This window comes from Macadamia integrifolia, chromosome 5 (assembly GCF_013358625.1).
Source record: "Macadamia integrifolia cultivar HAES 741 chromosome 5, SCU_Mint_v3, whole genome shotgun sequence".
NCBI lineage: Eukaryota > Viridiplantae > Streptophyta > Magnoliopsida > Proteales > Proteaceae > Macadamia > Macadamia integrifolia.
This window is the reverse complement of record NC_056561.1, coordinates 19,800,662-19,822,228: the sequence shown is the minus strand read 5'-3', so window position 1 is coordinate 19,822,228 and position 21,567 is coordinate 19,800,662. Positions and strand designations below refer to the sequence as shown.

Sequence of the window (21,567 nt, the reverse complement as noted above, 5' to 3'; positions counted from 1 at the left end):
AATGTAAATGCATAGAAAAGCCACTTAAGTTAAAATAGAGCAAACCCTAACCCCCAACCCCACCCCCCCACCCCCCCCAAAAAAAGGCACATACCTTCTCAACTTTGGCAGCCATCTCATATTCATAGTTGTTACCCATGCTCAAGGCTGTAGTCTGTAAATAAGAAGTAAAAAATTGACCACGAAATTTACAAATAAATAAAAAAAAGCCGAAAATATAATGACAAGCTTATGACTTCAGTTGCATGGTCTAACATTGAAAAGTGTGAACTTGAAACAGAGGATGGAAAGCTAAATTTCTATAAGAATTGTGCTTTTTGAATCATTGTAAATCTCACTAAAATCTACATTCTAGCACAGATTATCTGATGCATCCACAGTAGCCTTAGCTGGCTGGATAAACAGTATCCAGTTTGGAAGCCCAAGCTGAAGAGTCCAGGCCTAAGTTAGGCCATTGAGTCCAGCATGGGTAGCAGGGTTGTTTAAGTAATCATTTGGGGGTGTTTTTGTAATCAGTAATTAATTCTAAATGGGGCCCACAGGAGCTGTTGTTAGGTCCTAGTACGTACAAATATTTAGCTTAAAAGTTAACGAGTTTGAGTCAGTTTAGGATTACCGTAAAACTGGCGGCAGCTTAGTGAGCTTCTAATTTGAGTTTTATTTATTTTATTCAGAATGAGAGTGATTACGAGTCCTTACGAGATATGAGAGCCAAGATAAACAGTTTATAATCTCTCTCTCTCTCTCTCTCTATATATATATATATGTATGTATGTATGTAATAACCCCCCAAGGCAATCAGATTGATGTGATTAAAATTTTGAGTTTTTTAGAAGTTGCTGCTGCTGTGAATGTGTGGGTGACTAATGAACATCAGTTCCTTAGATCTGATCGTCAATATATGATCCAATAGTACGGTCATTAATCTTAGCTTGATTTCCAAGCTACCAGCTTATCATTTAGATTCTGATCTTTCATTTCCAAGATTTTAATAGTTGATTGATCGGCCTAGAAATGTGCGACCAGAATATCAGGTTGCTCTGATCCCTATTGTGTGAATTGTCTGAATCCCCTTAAATTGCCTAATTTTGGTTCTATTGGTTTCTTAAAGATCATGGACGTAGTGCAGTTCCAGCACAACGTTGCTTCTACGTTCTTTCTAGACTCCAAACTACACATTATCACACAAATTTGATATAAAAAATGATATAGAATTAGCACTTCTTTAGAATCCAAATCAAACTCTAATTGAAATCTTTCCCCTGCAGTATGAATCATTCATCTCACCAAGTAATTATAATTAAATAACTAATAGAGTTCGATTTTTCATGAGGTAAAATGGTACTTGACAGAAAACCAACATGGAATGCTCTTCAGTACAGTATCAGTAAAGAACTCCAAGGTAGTCATAACCACTAACGCTAATTGCTGCTCCATAAGGCAAAGATATTTAAGCTTAGTTTTTCTTTCCCAGAAAAGATTGACAAAAATATCCCCAAGCATGGACCCAGGGGGAGGGGGAGGGGGAGGGGCAGGAGAAGATTATAGTTGCAAAATCAAGAGAGAAAAACTCCATGAATCCCTATCACTTTTACACCCGATGTACAGGCAAAATCACCAGTTCTACTTCCAACAGAGTATAGGTTTGAGTCCAGCTCATCCAGTCAAAAGTAGAACATATGAAATTCAGATTGGGATTTCAACTCCGTCAAATGAGTTCAATCAGTGGAGAATGGCAAAACCAATTATGTCAGACAATACATTGACCCTAAAATTACAAGGAAAGCTTATGTACTTAAGCATTTGTTTATGGGACTTAAAGAAAGGCAAATACCGCATTGCTACAAAAGTAAATTGTACGACTGTCATCAGGCCCCCATCCATATTGAATCACCATCCGCGTAGATATCTGTTGCAAGTAGTGACCATGTTGTTAAGAGCTCATGATCATCCATATTTAATGTGCAAGTAATGATAACAAACTGTCAAAATTCATAGGAAGCAAAAATTTCATTAAAATATCTACCTCCTGGGCCTGCTTGAGTTCTGATGATGAAAGAAAATTCTCCTCCCCAAAAGGAAGTAGCAATTTCGCTGCAATATGTGAACCAAAGCAAAAGACCAGCTTTTTTTCAAGGTATGATCTTGTTTCTACATTTCCATTGATGGGGCCTTCAGTCTTGGCTTTTGTAATCTTTGTGGATCCAATGCCCTACATGAAATTTCAAAACATTTTCATCAAAGCTCCTTTTTAGTAATTTAATTCTAAATCAAACATACATAATTAATAGAATTAGCATCTCCGCCAAGATTGAGTTATGGCAAGTATAATTTATTATGTACACAATTTTCTCACTTCATACTAGTAAAACTATATTGCATGCAATAAAAATTTTGGTATCATAAAGGGCGTACCCAGCACACGACACATCCACCACTGCGAGGTCTGGGGACGGTCATAATGTACGAAGCCTTGCCCCCACTTTGTGGAGAGGTTGTTTCCTGACTTAACGGTATCATGATTCCATCATTTTATTGGGTCGAGAAAGGGAAGTAATTAGGGAAAATACCAACCATTTACAGTTCGGTCATTCCTAAGTTGTCCATCGTTGCAAACATCATTAGTCATGACGCTTCCCCCCCCCCCCCACACCTTCTTCCTCTTCCCTACGGTCTGCTGTTTGAAATGCGTCCCCTTCCATTGCTAGAAGACCTCATGGTAGGGGAGATAATGTTGCTTGGTCTGGCATCGGCTTGGGGCCTTTTTCAGCTTCAATGCGGTTTGGGACAACATTCGATCTTGTGATCTTCTGTCCTGTTGACACAAGTTAGTTTGGTTCAAGAGCCACATTCCTCATCAAAACTTCACTGTTTGGTGGCCACTCTTCAACTACCTCCTAGCGCAGTCTTTTCTCATTCACAGTCAAATCCCTGTATCCTCTTCTTGCTGCCTATGTTGGAACACTTTCGAAGATGTGGATCATCTCTTTTTTGTTTGCCCCCTTTCTCTTCTACTCAGAAAGGGCTACTAGAAAATTTTTGGCCAAGGACTATTGTTAGCAAAAACGTATTTTAAAAGCGTTTAAAACGCGGTTGCTGTTTGTCACCGTTTAAAACGCGTTTTGCCGTATGCCTCTATACAATGCGGGAAAAAGGGGAACGGCCAAAGAAACCGTTTAAAACACGTTTTAAACGCACGTTTAAAACGCGTATTCGTATTTTAAGGGTAAAATAGGAATTTTACCATACTCAGGAAAAAAACCAAAAACAAAACCCGTTTGATAGGGTTTTGGAATTTGGACGGTTTCTCATTTTTTCCCAATCCCCCATTCCCCCTAACCCTTCTTCTCCGTCGGTCCGTGACCGTGACTCCGTCTCCGTTTAAGAAATCAGAAGCTTATCCCACTTTGTATCATTCAGAAATTCAGATTTCAGAAGACTCCAGCGCTCTATATGAATTGTCATCGATCGGTTGAGCGGGAGAGAAAAAAAAAATTCCACGAAGACGACATTTGGGGAAGGTAGTTACGACTTACGACCTTGATTTTACAGTTTTCTCCTTCTACCTTGTCTCTTTATCAATCTCTCTCAGAATATTTTAAAAATTTGCAAGAAAAAGTAGGAAAACCCTTTTGGCGAATTTGGATTCGGCTATTCCTATATTTTAATGAAAAGTTGTGCAGTGTAAAAGAGTATCTGGTGCTTTGGGAAGTTGCAAATAGTGGATCAAGTGTTGAACATTATAGGAAATAATGGGAATAGTATCTATATTTATTTTCTGAGTCTTTATGTAGACCCAACTGTGTGTTCATTTGTAGAGAAATCCAAACTCCAAAGAACTTGTTTTGGTGCATTCGGATTTAGTCTTCTAGTTTGACTAGTTGGAATGAATTCATGTTTTTCACGCTTGGTCATTGATTTTGAATTCCAATTTTTTTTTTTTTAAATTGTTTAATAGTAATGGGGAAACCTTCTTGATCTTGTTCTTGTTGTGATTTATGAACTGAATTTACAAAAATATCTATGAGTTTTTAAAATTTTCATTTAAAAAAATGCATTTATTTTTTATTTTTTTGGGTTTTCTATGAGTAGGAGAATCAAAACACCGAAACAGGGGCGGGCGCTCCTTTCTTCTCCAATCTCTTCTGGTTTGCGGTTTAGGGAAAGTGTAATTCCCTTGCTTAAGACTTTGGATTTGAGGTACGATTCTCTCTCTCTCTCTCTCTCTCTCTCTCTCTCTCTCTCTCTCTCTCTCCCCACCCCCCAAATGAATCTGACTATTTTGTTAGCAATATGGGAGTAATTCCTGATTAATCATTTAGGAATTGCAGACTTTGCTTTACAAATGATTTTCCTGTGTCTTCATTCTGGGGTTCTTTTTCTTTGCTTTACAAATGAAGTGCATGAAACCCACCATATGTTTGTCTACTTTTTTCACTTGGTAAGTTGAACTGGTTCATATGTTGAACAGTGTAGTATGGTTTACTCTTTAGATTGACTTCTAGGATATGGATTTATGTTTGTGGTTTTTATTTTATGGTGTCAGCTAGTTTTGGTTTGTATGGTTTAGATTTGGTTTGTTGTAAATTGATTCATAATACATTAGTTATTTTATTTGTTGAGATTGGAATGGATGTTTGATTATAATATGCAGGTATTTCAAAGTTGAGCTACCAGAGCCTAAACAAAATGGTGAGACCTAAGGATAAATTTTGTGAACATGTAGAGCAACGTGGTTTGGGCTGTTTCACATGTAACTATTGTGGACTTAATTATTCTAGAAGTGTTTCACAAGTGAAGGCTCATTTGGCTTGTCAACCTGGACATGATGTTCAAATTTGCACCCAAGTTCCTGAGCACAGTCAAGCTAATGCCCCGGTAGAATTTAATTTGAGTAGATCTGCTAAGAAGAGGAGTGATACTCTTGAAAGTGGAATGGGTTCCACAAGTAGCACAACTTCCATGCCCCAGGTTAGGAGTACACATCAACCCACAATGGTAGAGATGGCTGCTAAGCAAGACAAGAAGTCACTAGACATGTTGGTAACTGATTTTTTTGTCAATAATAACATTTCCTTCAATGTTATTCAGACAAATTATTTTATTGAGATGATAAGGGGTGCATGTGCACATGGTACAAGTTATGTTGTACCTAGTTATAGCAATCTTCGGACCAGTTTGATTCCTGGAAAAGAAGCAGAAGTCATACAATATGTTAGCAACATAAAGGAGACATGGAGTATCACAGGTAGCACAATTATGTCCGATTCTTGGACTGACATAAAGAAGAGGTAGTGGGTCAATGTGATTGCTTACTCTCCTGGGGGTGCTGTGTTTCTGAAATGTATTGAGTGTGGCATAAATAGATTAACTTCAACATTTATTTTCAATGAAATTTCTGATGTCATTGAAACAGTTGGACCAAACAATGTTGTGCAGTTTATTACAGATAATGGTTCTAACTTTTGTTCTTGTGGTGATATGTTGGCTGGAAAATGGCGTCATATATATAGAACAAATTGTGCTGCTCATGGGATTAATCTGATTTTGAAAGATATTCACAAAAAAGTTAAGTGGGTGAGGGAAGTTATAGAAGATGGGAAACTTGTAGTGGATTATATTCACAGGCACACGGGTATTGTAGCATTGATAAGGAAATTCACCAACAATAGAGATATCAAGCAGCCTTGCAAGACAAGGTTTGGTACTTATTTTTTTATGTTGCAGTCTCTTATTGTAGTTGAGAATGAGTTGAGGCTTTTTGTCGCATCATCTGAGTGGAGAGCCTTTCAATTCAATAGAGCTGAAATGGCAGTAAGAACTATTGGGATAATTGAATCAAATACATTTTGAGAGGGGCAAAGGAAGTTGTCGCTTTCATGGAGCCACTCATTGGCATTCTTCGCCTTGTTGATTCAAATGGTTCTACTATAGGTTACTTATATGAAGCAATAGAAAGGGCAAAAGAAACTTTAAGGAAATTTGTGGAGAAGGATGGAGGGAAGTATCTAATCATAATGGACTAGTTCAATTTAGGTTAGAGAAGAACATTATTCATCATGTTCATTTGTTTGGTGCACTTTTGAATCCTTCTATTATGTTTGGTGGTCAACTTGATGTTGATGGAACTAAATTTATGAATGCACAAGAATTTATTATGGACGACATGGTTCCTTTAGAAGATTGTGAGCAATTCATGCAAGAAGTAGTTGATTATCGTATGAAAAGTCCATTGTTGTTCAATATGACAAGGCAGACAATGATGAAAATTAACCATCCAAGTAAGTGACTTAGTTAATTAGTTTATTATATATATATATATATATGTATATATATATATTATTAAATATAGCATTCTTATATTTGTCTACTTATGTTGATTTGTAGGGATTTGGTGGCAATTCGTTGGTAGTGCATTTCCTGCGCTTCAAAATATTGCTTGTAGAATCTTGAGTCAGCCTTGCAGTTCTTCTCCTTGTGAGCGTAATTGGAGTGCTTGGGATGCAGTACAAACAAAGAAAAGAAATAGATTAGCCCCATAAATGCTAGAAGATTTGGTGTACATCAGGATGAACTCTATGATGAGGGAGAACTATGAAAGCCAACTACATAAAGATTCAAGGCCTATTGATTTAGATAATCTTGGTGACTTACCTATAGTAGACTTTGAGCTTGAAACGGAGAGGCTTGAATAGACATACGAGGAACCTGAACCATCTGACACTGTGATGGGGACATCAGTCCAAGTTTTAGGGTTTACCAGAGGAGGCGACATAGAGAACCATCCAGCCTGGGCTCTATTTGGCTGGATGGATGAAGATCAGATTGGGGCCCACCTTTGGAGAGCCACGTAGGAACTCAAACAGCTATATATGGGCCCCACTAGCAGTCAACGCAAGGAGGAGTTTATTTTCTTTTTTTCTTTCATTAGGAAGTAAATCTAATTAAGTAGTATTCTTATTTCCCTAAGAGGGTAGGACTCCTTACCTATTTAGCAGATTCTGTTTCTTTTATTCCTTTTATTTGTTTCCTAAAGTATTAGAACTTTATTGTTTATTGCTTCTATGGTTTTCTTGGTTTTAAAACTTGCATTTAAATCATTTGTGCTGCTGTTCAATCTTACTGACTACCCACACTTAGAGTTCAGTCCATGATTATTGTGGTTAAGATAGCCAACCTATCAGAGCATGATTTTGTGTGGTTGGTCTTGTTATGATTGGGTGTCACTATCACTATTTTCATGTCTTGTCTTTTGAGATCCAATCTTCGTCACAATCTGTCCATAGTTGAGTCTGAGCTAAAAGAGTGTTACCTTCGGTTAGAAGATACCCTCTTTCTCCTTCGTTTGGCAAGATCAAATAGCATTAGACGCTATATCCACCAGAAACACATTCTTGAGAGGAAAATTTCTGACCTTAGGATCGAGAGGGCCAACTACCTATCTCAATTGGAGATTCTGAGTAGGCGTTGAGTCTTTGTTGGCAACCACACCTTGGCTGCCCTCTTTCTTTATGTCACCCGTAGTGGTAGAGCATACCAGGACATGTCTGAACCTCCTAGTACCACCGTTCAGCCGGATCAATGGGCAAGAGTCCTCCAACGGAACGAAGAGTTTCTAAGAAACCTTCAAACTGAATTAATTGCCAATAGGACTGAACGAGAAACATTGTTGGCTGATAAGGAAACACAGGCTACTCGTCTCCAGACCCTTACCACTAGGCTTGCCGCCCTTGAGACAAATGCCCTAAACTCAGATGGACGGCAAGACCACCATACCTTAGGCACTGGACCTAGAACAAGAGTCCCTAACCCTGAGATAGAGAACGATGACAACCACACTGATGGTTATGACCAGATAGGGGATAATTTTCTAGGCACAGGGCGTGGTAGAGGTCGGGGTAGGGGTCGAGGACAACCAACTCCAAGGCACCATACCCAATATGGAGATGATGAGGGTTATGAGCATTATGATAGTGGTTTTGATGTCAGGCGGATGATTAAGGTAGATGCCCCTACCTACGATGGTCAGATTGATGCTAGGATCCTCCTAGATTGGATTAAGCAGATGGATAAGTACTTTGGGTTTTATGATATGCCAAAGGAAATCCGCTACAGATTTGCTAAGTTCAAGCTTATTGGAGCCGCCCAGGACTTTTGGACAGACTAAGAGTACCAAGAGGCCAACCTAGGACTTGAGCCAATCACAACATGGGTAGAAATGCAGGAGAGGCTCAAGAGGGAATTCTTGCCTATCACCTATAGGCTACAGTTGTTGAATGACATGAATACCCTGAGGAAGGGAAAACTGACTGTGACCGAATACATGAGCAAGTTCAATGAGTTGAAAATTAGAAGCCATATTAGGGAGGATGTTGAGCAGACACTGTCTAGATTCCTTACTGGGCTCAACTTTGAAATCCAGTCACGTATGGCACCCCACCTGGTGCGAGACGTTCCACAAGCCTTCCGGGTAGCCCTTGAGGTGGAGTCCTCTATGAGAACTTATTCTCAGAGGAAGAGCTTTCAAGCTGGGGAGTCCCACTTTAGGAAACCACCCCAAGGTTCAACTGGATTCCCAAAAACCCCTACTGCACCACAATGACAATTTGACAATAGGGGTAAAGGAATCTTGGGAGAAGCACTCAAGAGTAGTGGCCAACAACAATGCTTCAAGTGTTGAGGGTATGGTCACTTCTCTAGAGAGTGCCCCAATAGGAACCTCTATGTGGGAGAACAGACTCCTGAAGAAGGTGACCAAGAGGGTTTTCAAGACCATGAGTATGAGGACCATAGATCAGATGAGTATGAGGACCATAGATCAGATGAGACCCTATCTAATGAGGACGCTAAGGAGGCCGGTGACCTCAAGCTCGGTATTGTGCGATGCATGGTCTCATAACCTAGGAGTAGCGATGATTAGTAGCAAACTAATATTTTCATCACTTACACATGTCATCAAGGCAAGAACTGCCGCGTCGCCATAGACAGCGGGAGTTGCATGAATGTGGTCGCCAAGAGCATTGTTACTCAAATGGGCCTCAAACCCGAACCCCACCCCAAGCCTTACAAGGTTGCCTGGGTAGATCAGTCCACTATCCCCGTTAGTTTGAGGTGTCTAGTTCCCCTACACTTTGTAGGATATGAGGATCAAGTATGGTGTGATGTCCTAGAGATGGATGTTGCCCATATCATCTTAGGTAGACCCTGGTTATATGACTGGGATGTCACCAATTATGGGAAGTCTAACACCTGTGTCTTTGAGTTCAAAGGGAAGAAGATTAGGCCGACCCCCAGTGCCCCTAAGGAAGTAAAGGTTCCAAAACACAAGGGAAGTACATCCAAACACACCCCCACCAAAACACTCAACATTTTAAATCAACAACAATTTGAAGGAGAGTGTCAAGAGTCAGGGGTGATTTATGCTCTAGTTGCCATACAGACTGATACCGATAGGTCACGCTTATTCACTAAGGCTCCTAGAGAAGTACAGACCTTGTTGAGGAATATTGAGAGGTTATTCCCTGAGGAACTACTTGATGAGTTACCGCCTATGCGTGACATCCAGCACGCTATTGACTTAGTTTCAGGGTCCTCTCTCTTGAAACTTACCCCATTACCGAATGAATCCCAAAGAACACGCCGAACTCAAACGGTAAGTGGATGCACTGTTATAGAAGGGATTCATTAGGGAAAGCCTTAGCCTGTGTGCTATACCTGCCTTGCTCACGCCAAAGAAAGATGTCACTTAGCGTATGTGTGTTGACAGTAGGGCCACCAATAAGATCACCATCAAATATAGGTTCCCTATCCCTAGACTTGATGACATGTTGGATATGATGGCCAACTCCTTGATCTTTTCGAAGATTGATCTCAAGAGCGGGTACCACCAAATTAGGGTTAGGCCTGGAGATGAGTGGAAAACAGCCTTCAAGATGAAGGATGGCCTCTTTAAGTGGTTAGTCATGCCTATTGGCTTGTCAAATGCACCTAGCACCTTTATGAGGATAATGAATCAAGTGCTTCAACCATTCATTGGCAAGGTCCTAGTGGTTTACTTTGATGATATCCTCATCTATAGTAAGACCTCGTCTTCCCACTTAGATCACTTACAGAAGGTATTTTATGTGCTCTTACAAGAGAAACTCTATGTCAATCTCAAGAAATGCACCTTCATGAGTGATCAAGTCATCTTCCTAGGATTTGTTGTGTCAACTCAGGGAGTATCTGCTGACCCTGAGAAAGTGAGAGCAATTGTAGAGTAGCCAGAGCCAACTAATGTCCATGAGGTACGAAGCTTTCATGGCTTAGCCACTTTCTACAGGAGGTTCATTTACCGGTTTAGTTCCATTATGTCTCCTATCACCGATTGCATGAAAAGGAAGGAGTTTCAATGGACTAAGAGTGCTACGAAGGCCTTTAATGAGATTAAAAAGCTTATGACTGAAGCTCTAGTCCTATGCCTCCCGGATTTCTCTAAGGTCTTCGAAGTGAATTGCGATGCATCTGGTATTGGAATAGGTGGTGTCCTAGGACGAGAGGACCACCCTGTTGCCTATTTTAGTGAGAAACTTAATGAAGCTAGGCAACGATATTCCATATACGACAAAGAATTCTATGCGGTTGTCCAATCATTGCACTATTGGCGACATTACCTTTTACCGCAAGAATTCATACTATTCTCTGACCACCAGGCTCTAAGACACCTGAGTGCCTAAAAGAAACTTAACCAGAGACATGCCAAGTGGGTTGAGTTTCTCTAATAGTATACTTTTGTACTCAAGCATAGACTTGGTGTCGAGAATACTGCTGCAGATGCACTGCCTGAGTGCCCAAAAGAAACTTAACCAGAGACATGCCAAGTGGGTTGAGTTTCTCCAAGAGTACACTTTTGTACTCAAGCACAAACCTGGTGTCGAGAATATTGCTGCAGATGCACTGAGCCGGGTGAACATGTTCCTCAGTCGCACCAATGGTAGGAGTCGAGCTAGTGTGTTACTCCAGGCAATGAGTGTAGAGGTTGTAGGGTTCGAGCGAGTCAAGGACCAATACCCCACCTATCCTGAATCCTGAATCCTGATTTGAGTGAGCCATTCACTTCCTTGAGTGAAGGTAACCCAGTCAATTGCTCGGACTACCTACTTAGGGAGGGTTTCCTTTCTAAAGGGAGCAAGTTGTGCATTCCCAGAACCTCACTCCGAGATTTCCTGATCTGGAAATTGCACGCTGGCCATTTCAGTCGAGATAAGACCATCACCCTCGTTGAGGACCGATTCTTTTGGCCAAGACTGAAGAGGGATGTTGCTAAAGTTGTGAGTCAGTGTAGGACATGTCAAACAACAAAAGCAGAACACGGGTTTATACACTCCCTTACCCGTTCCCCAAACCCCGTGGCAAGACCTTAGTATGGATTTCGTGCTTGGTCTGCCAAAAACTTCGAGAGGCCATGATCCTGTTTATGTGGTTGTAGATCACTTCTCGAAGATGGCCCACTTCATTCCATGCTCGAAGACCTCTGATGCATCCATAGCAGCCAAACTTTCTTTAATGAGGTTGTCAAGTACCATGGGTTACCCCTCACCATAGTGTCCGATATGGATGTTAAGTTCACCAGTCATTTTTGGACCCTATGGCGGATGATGGGTACTAAGCTTCATTTCTCCTCCGCCTTCCACCCTCAAACTAATGGCCAGACCGAGGTTGTTAATAGGAGTCTAGGAAATTTGTTACGTTGCCTCATAGGAGAGCACCTTACCAGTTGGGATCAAGTCCTCACCCAAGCCAAGTTTGCGTATAATAGTCCTAAGAACCGAACCACTGGTCTGTCACCCTTTGAGGTTTATTTAGGGTACCAACCCCGAACCCCCATAGACCTTGTCCCTGTAGTGTCTAGCTCTAGAACTTCCCCGTCAGCCGAGTCCTTTGCACAACACATACATGATTTACATGCAGATATAAAACGACGGATAACACTGAGCAATGATCACTATAAATCCAAGGCAGATGTGCATCGGTGACTACAAGAATTTCAAGAAGGCGATATGGTGATGGTCAGAATCAAGCCACAGCGATTTGCCAAAGGGAAAGCGAGTAAACTACATGCTCGTAGTGTTGGTCCTTTCAAGGTTCTTAAACAAGTAGGTACCAATGCTTATGTCCTTGATTTTCCAGTCGATATGGGAATCAACAATGTTTTTAATGTAGAGGACCTTGTCCCCTTCCACGGCACATCTACAATTGTTCCCTTTTACCCAGAGGACCTTGAGAATTTCCCTTTTGTACTCAATGACACTGTTGATAATGCCCCTTCCCTTCCCTCCTACCTCCATACCACCTATACCTAAAATTGCCAAGATGGCTGAAGAGGTCGAGGGCACCCTTGACGAGAAAGTTATATCCACAAGAGAGGGAGGTTCATGAGAGTTCTTGGTCAAATGAAGAGGGCATCCCGAGATTGATAGTACATGGATCACTATGTAGGAGCTTCAAAAGCTCAACCCGGACATGCTTGAGCATCACATGATTTTAATTCACCGGTGGTGAATTATTTCAAGCCGGGGAGAGTTGATGGGGACATTAGTCTAAGTTTTAGGGTTTACCAGAGGAGGCGACACAGAGAACCATCCAGCCTGGGCTCTCTTTGGCTGGATGGATGAAGATCAGATTGGGGCCCACCTTTGGAGAGCCACGCAGGAACTCAAACAATTGTATATGGGCCCCACTAGCAGTCAACGCAAGGAGGAGTTTATTTTCTTTTTTTCTTTCATTAGGAAGTAAATCTATTTTAATTAAGTAGTATTCTTATTTTCCTAAGAGGGTAGAACTCCATACCTATTTAGCAGATTTTGTTTCTTTTATTCCTTTTATTTGTTTCCTAAAGTATTAGAACTCTTTTATTTAGCAGATGCTGCTTGGATTTTTTTTTTTTTTTCTTAGAGTTTATTTTATAAATACATTGTAAGGCCGATGGCCAGATTTTTCAATGAATGAATAAGAAGAAAGAAAGCAAAATTGGGAATGATGCAAAGCTCTGTTCTCCCCTCCCCCAACGTGATTCTCTGTTCTCTTTTCACATCAGCGATGGGCTTTCTTCCTCTTCTCTCTATCGGCAGTTAAGGTAAGCTGTGCCCCCCCCCCCTCTTCTTCCTCTATTCCTTCACTTCTGGTTTTTCTTTTCTTCTCTTGTATCTCTCCAAACCAGAAATCCCTGCCTGCTGTTACTAAGATATATAATACAGACTTCTATTCGTACCCCCCCTCACCCCAGTTACATGCTTAACCCCTGCAACCTTCCTTTCTTGGTTGCTTATATTTAACCTTTGTGATGTTCCTGCATATGAACAGTAACTGATTTCTTTTCAATACTTGACTGCAACCTGAGGACTGGGCATAGTATTTATAACTGTTAAGAACACTGAAATGCATGCACCCCTTTGGTACTTTATTATGACTTGTTCCCACCCCCATATTGCTTGATCGAGTTCTGTTAAGTCAATGCTATTGCCTAGGAACTTTATTGTTTATTGCTTCTATGGTTTTCTTGGTTTTAAAACTTGCATTTAAATCATTTGTGCTGCTGTTCAATCTTACTGACTACCCACACTTAGAGATCAGTCCATGATTATTGTGGTTAAGATAGCCAACCTATATAGGGGCCTTATTGCCTAGGGTTTCCCCTACATCACACTGGAGCTGATGGAGAATCCACTTCATATAGTCTAATGCCTTATCATTGTCATTTTGTTTTATCATTGATCTTTGGACACATTATAATGATACTAAGTTCTTTAGACATCTTGGATGATATGTATAGAGTTTTTTTTTTTAAATATTTTGGACGTTTTTTTTTTATTATGATGTATTAATTTTTAATTTAAAATTTCCATTACATGCTATATTTTGGATGATATATGCATGAATGTTTAATATTGTTGCAGTTTAGAACATTAGATGCAGGTATACAGGTAATAATCCCTCGAATTACATGAGAATCCTGGCCTCTTTTTGGTTTCGTTTTTTTTTTTTTTAAATCTACACGTTTAATACTCATACCATTTGTTTCCGTTTGTTTTTCGTTCCCTGTTTTTTTTACCTTTTTGTTTACCGTACCGTTCATCATTTTTATCTGTTTAAAACCCGTACCGTATGTCTCTGTTTTTTTTCCGTTCCCGTCTTTGCTAACAATGCCAAGGACTCATAGGATTCTCCCATTCCTGAGGGAATGGATTTATGTGGATATGACTTTTGGAGGCAAATCAATTTGTGATGTGGTGAGCAGGCTTGCCATTAGTGCTGCTATTAAGCATTTATGTATGGAGTGTAATCTCAGAAAATGGTCATCCAATTACAGATCCTTCTAGCTTATTTGGGACCTTCTCTTTTAATGTCAAAAGCAAGTTTCCTCCGACCACCTCTAGTTGGGTTGATTCCCCAAGGAACAGGCATATTAATGTACCCTAAGGATCTCCATTCTGCAGCCCTCCACCTCCTCTCCCTGAGGATTGGGTTTTCATTTGTTAGCATTATTATGCATTATTTTTTCTTCTTCACCTATAGCATCTCCTTTCCCCTTTTGGTAATGAATTTTTATTCACCTAAGAAAAAGAAAAAACATGTTCACGCTCCCCCTCAAGCTGGAGCATACAGATCCCCATGCCCCAGCTTAGAACATTTTTCTATGGAAAGTGGGTCTAAACAAAGGCTTGGTAAATATATCACTTAATTAATCTATAGAAGAAATGAATAGAGTGTCAATTAACTTCCTCTTCACCATAGTTGTCAAGGCAGGTGCCTTAGACGCCTGGGTCTCTTTGTTGGTGCCGCCTTGATTTTGGACCCTCTCCCACACCTTGGGTTGCTAGACACCGTGACAACAATGCTCATTACTACATCCCTTGCAAAGTGATAGTCAACTTCAATGTGCTTAGTGCTTTCATGAAACACAAGGTTGTTGGTAATATAGATAGTCACTTGATTATCACAAAACGCCTTTATAGGTTTAGTACCCGGAACCCTAGCGCTTGAAGCAATTATTTCAACCACATTAACTCGAGTATTATATGATCCATGGCTCTATACTCAACCTCTGTACTGGACCTGGCCACATATTCTTGCTTCTCCATGTGACAAGATTGCTACCAATAAAAGTACAGTAACCTGTGGTAGACCTCCAATCACTGTTAGGACCAGACAACTCTACATTAGAGTATCCAACCACATCAATTTGCTGATTAGTTTGATAAATGAGCCCTTAAGATACTATAATATTTGACAAGCCACCTCCCACTCCCATTGAGCCTTCTTAGGTGACTCCATAAACTGACTAATAACCCCAATAACAAATGATATGCATGGTCTAGTAATAGTATGGTAAATGAGTTTCCCTACTAATATCCTGTATCAGCGCTCATCATCGAGCCCCTCGCCATCATTTGTCCCAAACTTCTAATATGGGCCCATAGGTGTATCAACTGGCAAGCATACCAGCCTCAGACAAACGATTGACAGCACTTCAATACCAAGAAAATACAAGACACCCACATCTTTCATTTGAAAATGCTACTATAAATAAGATTTCTCCTCTGTAATCCCAGATACATCTTCCCCAGATATGCTAATATTATTGACCTACACAACCAATACAATCACCCTAGAATCCCGATGACGAACAAACACTGAATGCTCAAAATAAAATTGCAAGAACACGTACCGAGTAACAATCAAACTAAACTTCTCAAACCAAGTATTAGGTGATTGTTTTTGTGTAACTTACAAATCCTTTGAGAATTCTCTCTATGAGTAGCATACCCCAAAAGTTGCTCCATATACACCTCTTGCAAATCACCAAATGAGAAGGCATTTTTTATATCCACTTGATATAATAGACAACCATGATTCGTAGCCAAAAAATAAGCACACAAATTGAATTAAGCCGAGCAACAGGAGAGGTAGTCTCAAAATAATCCACAACGTAGACCTTTAACCCTTAGCAACCAAACGGGCTTTTAGTTCAACAAAGTCATCCAAACTAAAAAGTGTATATCCAGCGGTATAGCACAAGGTCCTTACCTAGAGGTAAATCCAATAGGGTCCATGTATTTTAAGAAATCAAGGCATGCATAACCACTTTCCACCTAGGATGAGACCATAGTTATCAAGGCATAAGGCGACCTAAAGCAATAAAGAATGGTAAAAAATCAAGGCAACACCAACAAGGCGCCAGTCGGCCCAATCCAAGCTAAGCCACCGAAACACCTTGTCGATGCCTTAACAACTTTAGATGAGACAATGCCTCATGATGGGTTTTAAGATTAAAGTGTCTAGATAAGGACAAGGTAAAGCTATGCAAGGGAGATGGACGATGAGATAGAGAAAAGAGTTTTCAATAGGATAAGCATTCATGGACTTTTGAGTTTGGGAGCAAGTACCTTTGCGAATAGCAACTCGTAAGTCATCAAGAGATAAGGAGGAAGCAAGAACTCCACACATGTCGGACGGGAATGATCGTCCACAAAGGTGACTGATGTAGATCCCCATCATGAGATTCACTAGCGAAGTAGGAAGAAGAAGAGCAGTTTTGGAGCTACCGTCAGCCCTTGAAGAGCAGGAGCAGCGACCGCCCAGCTTTAGTTTCCTATTTTTAGTTTCCTATTTTAGTTTACTAATTCAGTAGTATGGTTGTGTTTTTAGGAAGTCTTATTAACTGCTATTTTGTTTCCTAATTAGAATATAGGAGAAGTTTCTATTTCCATTAGTTGTTATTTTGAATTAGCTTTTATTTTCATTAGTTTCTATTTTGTGCCAAGCTTCTATTTTGTAATTTCAAACCTCCATATAAGGAGGGTTTGCTGTAGACACAAAACACTATTGAATGAATGAAGATTGCAGCAGTTTTGCTTGCTCCCTCTCTTGAGAAAGGAAGACAATAGCTGGGATAGATGTGGGTGAGATACACAGGCTGAGATAACCTTCCCACCCACAACTATCGTGTTGAACATCTTCTTTTCTGTTCTCTGTTATTGTTTTCTGTGAGAGAAGAGTGAGTGACTTAAATCAGATCTGTTTGGAGCACAAACCAGAATCGACTTCAGCAAGGAAGCTAGGGATTGAAGCCCCATCGATTGGGCACCTCTCCCAAACCTGAAGGCTGATCAGGAAGTCCTTCTCAGGGCTTATTCTAGTTTCCAAAAGGGTCACTCGACCCCAGCTTGGTGATCATCTGAGGGGTTTTTCTGCTGCTCTTGAAGAATCTCCCAGTTTCCTTATTTGAAGGCCTGAAGTCAAGTAGGTGCAGATCTTCCCAACCAGCCAGCAGTTTTCAGAGATCTTTTGGGGCTTTGTTCAGCACCTTGACCGCCTAACTCGATCCAGGTTTGGGTTCATTCTGAGTTCTCCCCTTACAACTGCAGGTAGTCCTAATTCTGGACTGATCGAAACCCAGATCACTCTAGGGTTTGGATCCCTGTTATTGGGTTTTGTTGCTGGTTTATTCTCTGATGTTATAAGTAGATATTTGGGATTATTTTCTGGTTTTATTCCCCTTTGTTTGCTGCTCTTATTCTGGTTACTGTTGAGGTTAATTAGACTATTAGAGATCAGATTTGAAATTAGTTTGAGCTTAACATATTGGGAGTTGTTTACCTAAGGTAACCTACTCTTACATTAATGACCATAAAAAAAATATGACCTATGTTTGACACAATATGGACCCCAAATATCTGAATGTATTAAAGAAAATAAAGGACTTTTAAACACTCTACGAGAAGGAAAAGACGACCGATGATGCTTCCCGAGCTCACACACTTCACACTTGAGGCGAGACAAACTTGAAACTTGGAACCATATGCCGGAATTTTGAAATATATGTCCCAACCAAAAATGCCACTGAATTATGTATAGGAGAAACACCACCGAAAGTATTAGTAGTAATCCAAGCAATAGAGGGCATAACATGCTGATGTGTTGTGTTTGCTACCGATTCACCAAAAAGCTCGAATAGTTAGGGAAGGGCAACGTCAATGTATAGATCAACACTCCCCCACACGTACAGAACAAGATCCCATGGTCCTGGCACATGGAGCTCACGCAACATTTCCATTGCGCGGCACTGAGGGAGAAGAAATGTCGGGAAAACTCTTCCAATGCACTTCCCGAGAGCCTACCCTTAAATTGGGATAAGTCTGAGTTTGTTGTTTGTTGTTGGTAGGGAACACAACACAAACAAGATGATACAACCAATCATGCTGAGGCCCTCCACCAATCGTAACACTTGTCTAAAGATTCCGAAAAACGCAATAAGAGGGATAAAAGTGACAGAACAATCTAGACATTTTGTAGGTTGACTAATGGACAAAAGACTTAAAGGCAAAGCAAAGCAGATTTCTCATGCTGAGTATATTCAAGTGCATTATCAAATAGATATTGTATATTTAAGATCAATGAGTTGCGTTACAGGTCCAGTCATAGATTGTATTTTTAAGATTTATGAGCTGTGTTTACAGGTTCATAAGCAAGCAGGTCAAGGGTACTCATTCAACCATAGTCGTCACAGCATCTAAGCAATGCTAGACGTTGGAGAAGGGAAAATCAAGGCAACACCAACAAGGTGCCCTTCCAGCAAATGGTGCCTGGACGCCTAGGTAACGCCTTGACAAATATGTAATCAATTAAAAGGACCAATTTCCTCAAGTGACAATTACCCTGGTCATTTCATAGGTTGGCTGATCTTGCATCTCTCATATGTGGACATCCAAAAATCAACAGAAGAACATCCAATACGGCGTATAAATTTTTCTTCTCCAGCTAGCAGAAATTTGAAATGATGATAATCCTAAGATAATATTGTCAAATAGAAAATGACCAGCTACTGACGAGAAGGCATAAGAATGGTAGTTGATCATACAAGATACCTCATAACCCTACATGAACAAGGGTTACAATCTTTAATATTCTACCAAACTTGAAGAAAAGATCGAATGATTATAAACAAAATAAAAAATTGACTAACCTCCCAAGAAAGAGGCTCAAGCCATATATTATCAACAACATCAAAGTTCGGTAGAAGAAGTGCAATGAGACCTCGGCCAGCAGCCCATACAGCATGTGGGAACTTTGTCTCTCTTGTCCACTATCCAAATCACAAGCCCCAATTATTTACTACTCTTAAAATGAAAAGGCAAAAGAACAACGACGCAATGAGTATGTTGTTGGTTGTAAGAAAAAAGTTTAACACCAATTACAGTATCCCAGATTCCCAGTATTAGAATAAAAAAAAGAGTGAAGAAGAAAAGAAACATAGAAGAAATCAAAGCAGGAAAGAAAGAATCTTGAATCTTTTATTGTAATCCTTTCCTTATAAACTACACATACAAAGAATGCACATCTATAGAAGTGTCCAACAAGAACTTTCAATCATATTTATTTTTATGGACAAAGGAAATAGAAAAAAAGTTGTAACAAATCTGACAAAAAAGTGATGCATTACATATGATCAAGTAACTTATGCCTTAGATATGATCAAAGTACTCCAAGATGTCACGCCACGCCACGCCACGCCAAATTTCCGGTTTGTCGGAAAAAGGTAAGGAATATAAATTTAAACAATTGATTGCTTTCAATCCCAAGATATATAAGCCAAGTAAGCTTAATTTTATCTAGCCTACTATAAGAAAAAGGGCGTACCAGTGCACGAGGCTCCACTGCCGTCTTTATCTAGCCTAGCCTACTATATTCACTACTAAAGGAAGTGCTGGTGGTATGTCCAATGTGTCTCAACTCTCAACCCTCAATGCACCTTCTAATAGTAATTCTTCATCAGTATTCATCCCCGTGCCATTTTAAGTACTGTAAACTGATTAAAGTGGAACTATTTACATTTATACTAGTTATTCTACAATACTATGGAAAGAAAGGTAATCACTCCTAATCAAATCAATTGTGAAGGCTGCATACGGATAGCTGGTGGAAGCAACTTTTTGGGTTCCAGCAGAAAAAATATTTGGGGTGTGTATGCATGTGGATTTGGAAGCCCAAAATCGCTTCCGGAAGGTTATCCAAGCTCCCCTCCCCACTTCCTCTCTCCCAATTGTCTAATTGATTGGAGTTTAGTCTACATTGAAATATACTAGCAATCATATGTTCTAAGACATACCTGCATCAATAACATTTATTGCAAAAACTTTAACTGGAAGAAATATATACAATATTAAGCTTAAAAGGTGCTGCTTACAAACAATTCAGTTTTGGTTTTAAGTTTTAACCTTAACCTCAATGTTGTCTAAAATCATATATTTTCAGTGGAAGTGATTATAGCCATTCAAATAATATTTGAAATGGAAGTCATTAAGCCATTCAGATAATATTTGACCAAATAACAAATTAAACTGATTGGGGGTTACTGACAGAACAAGAAAATATAAGTAGCAATGCACTTGTTGCATTATAAACTTCATTGAGATACTCTTACATCAAGTGGAGGACTTAGAAGTTCAATCCCATTGCTTATCTGACCATATGGTTCCATTAGATCAACCACACTCTGCAGATCTTCCTCTGTCAATGACAGTCCTAGATGATTAACAAGCCATTTGCTAGGTGTCTTCACTATCTTTGTCTCCCTCAGCCATTTGGGAACAAGACCACTGAAAGTCTTCATAAACAACAAAAAGTAACTGTTAATGGCAAAAGAATGAGCACAAAACAGCAGCAAAAAGTTCATTATTTAAATCCTAAAGGACCACATGACAGAATTAGTTAGTAACATTAAAAGAAGAAAATGGCTTAAAATAGGGAGGGGAATTTCCAGACAAATTACCATTTTGGCTCAAGAACTAAACGCCGTATACTGAAATATTTGGGCATTACTGATAAAAAAGAATGGGTATCGATACACTTTCCAGCCTACGTGAATAAATATTTGACTATAATGCTGTTGTACTGGATGGGGGAAAAAGTAATAAAGATCTTTATGTATCCAACCATTCATGCAGAGGTATTTATACATGATCTCATTCTTTTCTTTTCTTTACTTTTCCTCTTATTCTGCAATTGATCCAATAGAGGTCGTTCCAGAAATATCATAATGGACAAGGTTGGGCTAATTAGAGCACAACAAGGATTTCAATTCACATCTATTATTTCTTTTAAATCCAGACATATAGATGTTGTTGCTGTAAAATTTAGTTCGACAACTCATAAAATAGGATACTCACGAAACAGTGCCTATAAGTCCAACGCCTTGGCGTTGATGCGGTCTAGAGATGGTAAGGCAGTGCTCCGCCTTATGTGAAGTGGCGCCTTATGGGTTTTTTTTTTTTTTTTTTTTAAACACATTTTAAAATTACTTGATAAAGATTCCAAATATAAATTTTTTATTGGTAGGTGTATGATTTTGTCAACACTTGAGATGTATGAGATCAGCTTTACTCCACCAAAAATAACCACAACAAACAAAACAAAAACAAGATTCACAAACAGGGTTTGGATTTTGTCAAGGGCTTTGAGAAGGAATCAAGGAATAAGGAAGAACCACTGATCTAGGCGACCATTTTGCTCCGGCAGTGGTGAGCTTCA

At 39.7% G+C, this 21,567-nt stretch overlaps 1 protein-coding gene across 3 annotated transcripts in view; it reads right to left on the bottom strand.

The window, feature by feature from the left end:
- Positions 1 to 21,567, bottom strand: part of LOC122079792 (probable inactive ATP-dependent zinc metalloprotease FTSHI 5, chloroplastic) — a 60,878-nt gene that overhangs the window by 11,004 nt on the left and 28,307 nt on the right. For 2 of the 3 annotated variants that reach the window (XM_042646515.1, XM_042646514.1), the window contains exons 12-16: positions 20,462 to 20,644; positions 19,004 to 19,123; positions 2,027 to 2,212; positions 1,835 to 1,909; positions 95 to 154 (exon numbers count right to left, since the gene is read on the bottom strand). In XM_042646515.1, the coding sequence (XP_042502449.1) occupies positions 95 to 154; positions 1,835 to 1,909; positions 2,027 to 2,212; positions 19,004 to 19,123; positions 20,462 to 20,644 (624 nt within the window). Of the gene's footprint in view, positions 1 to 94; positions 155 to 1,834; positions 1,910 to 2,026; positions 2,213 to 19,003; positions 19,124 to 20,461; positions 20,645 to 21,567 lie in introns of those variants that run through there. The other variant, XR_006140532.1, reaches the window with a different exon arrangement.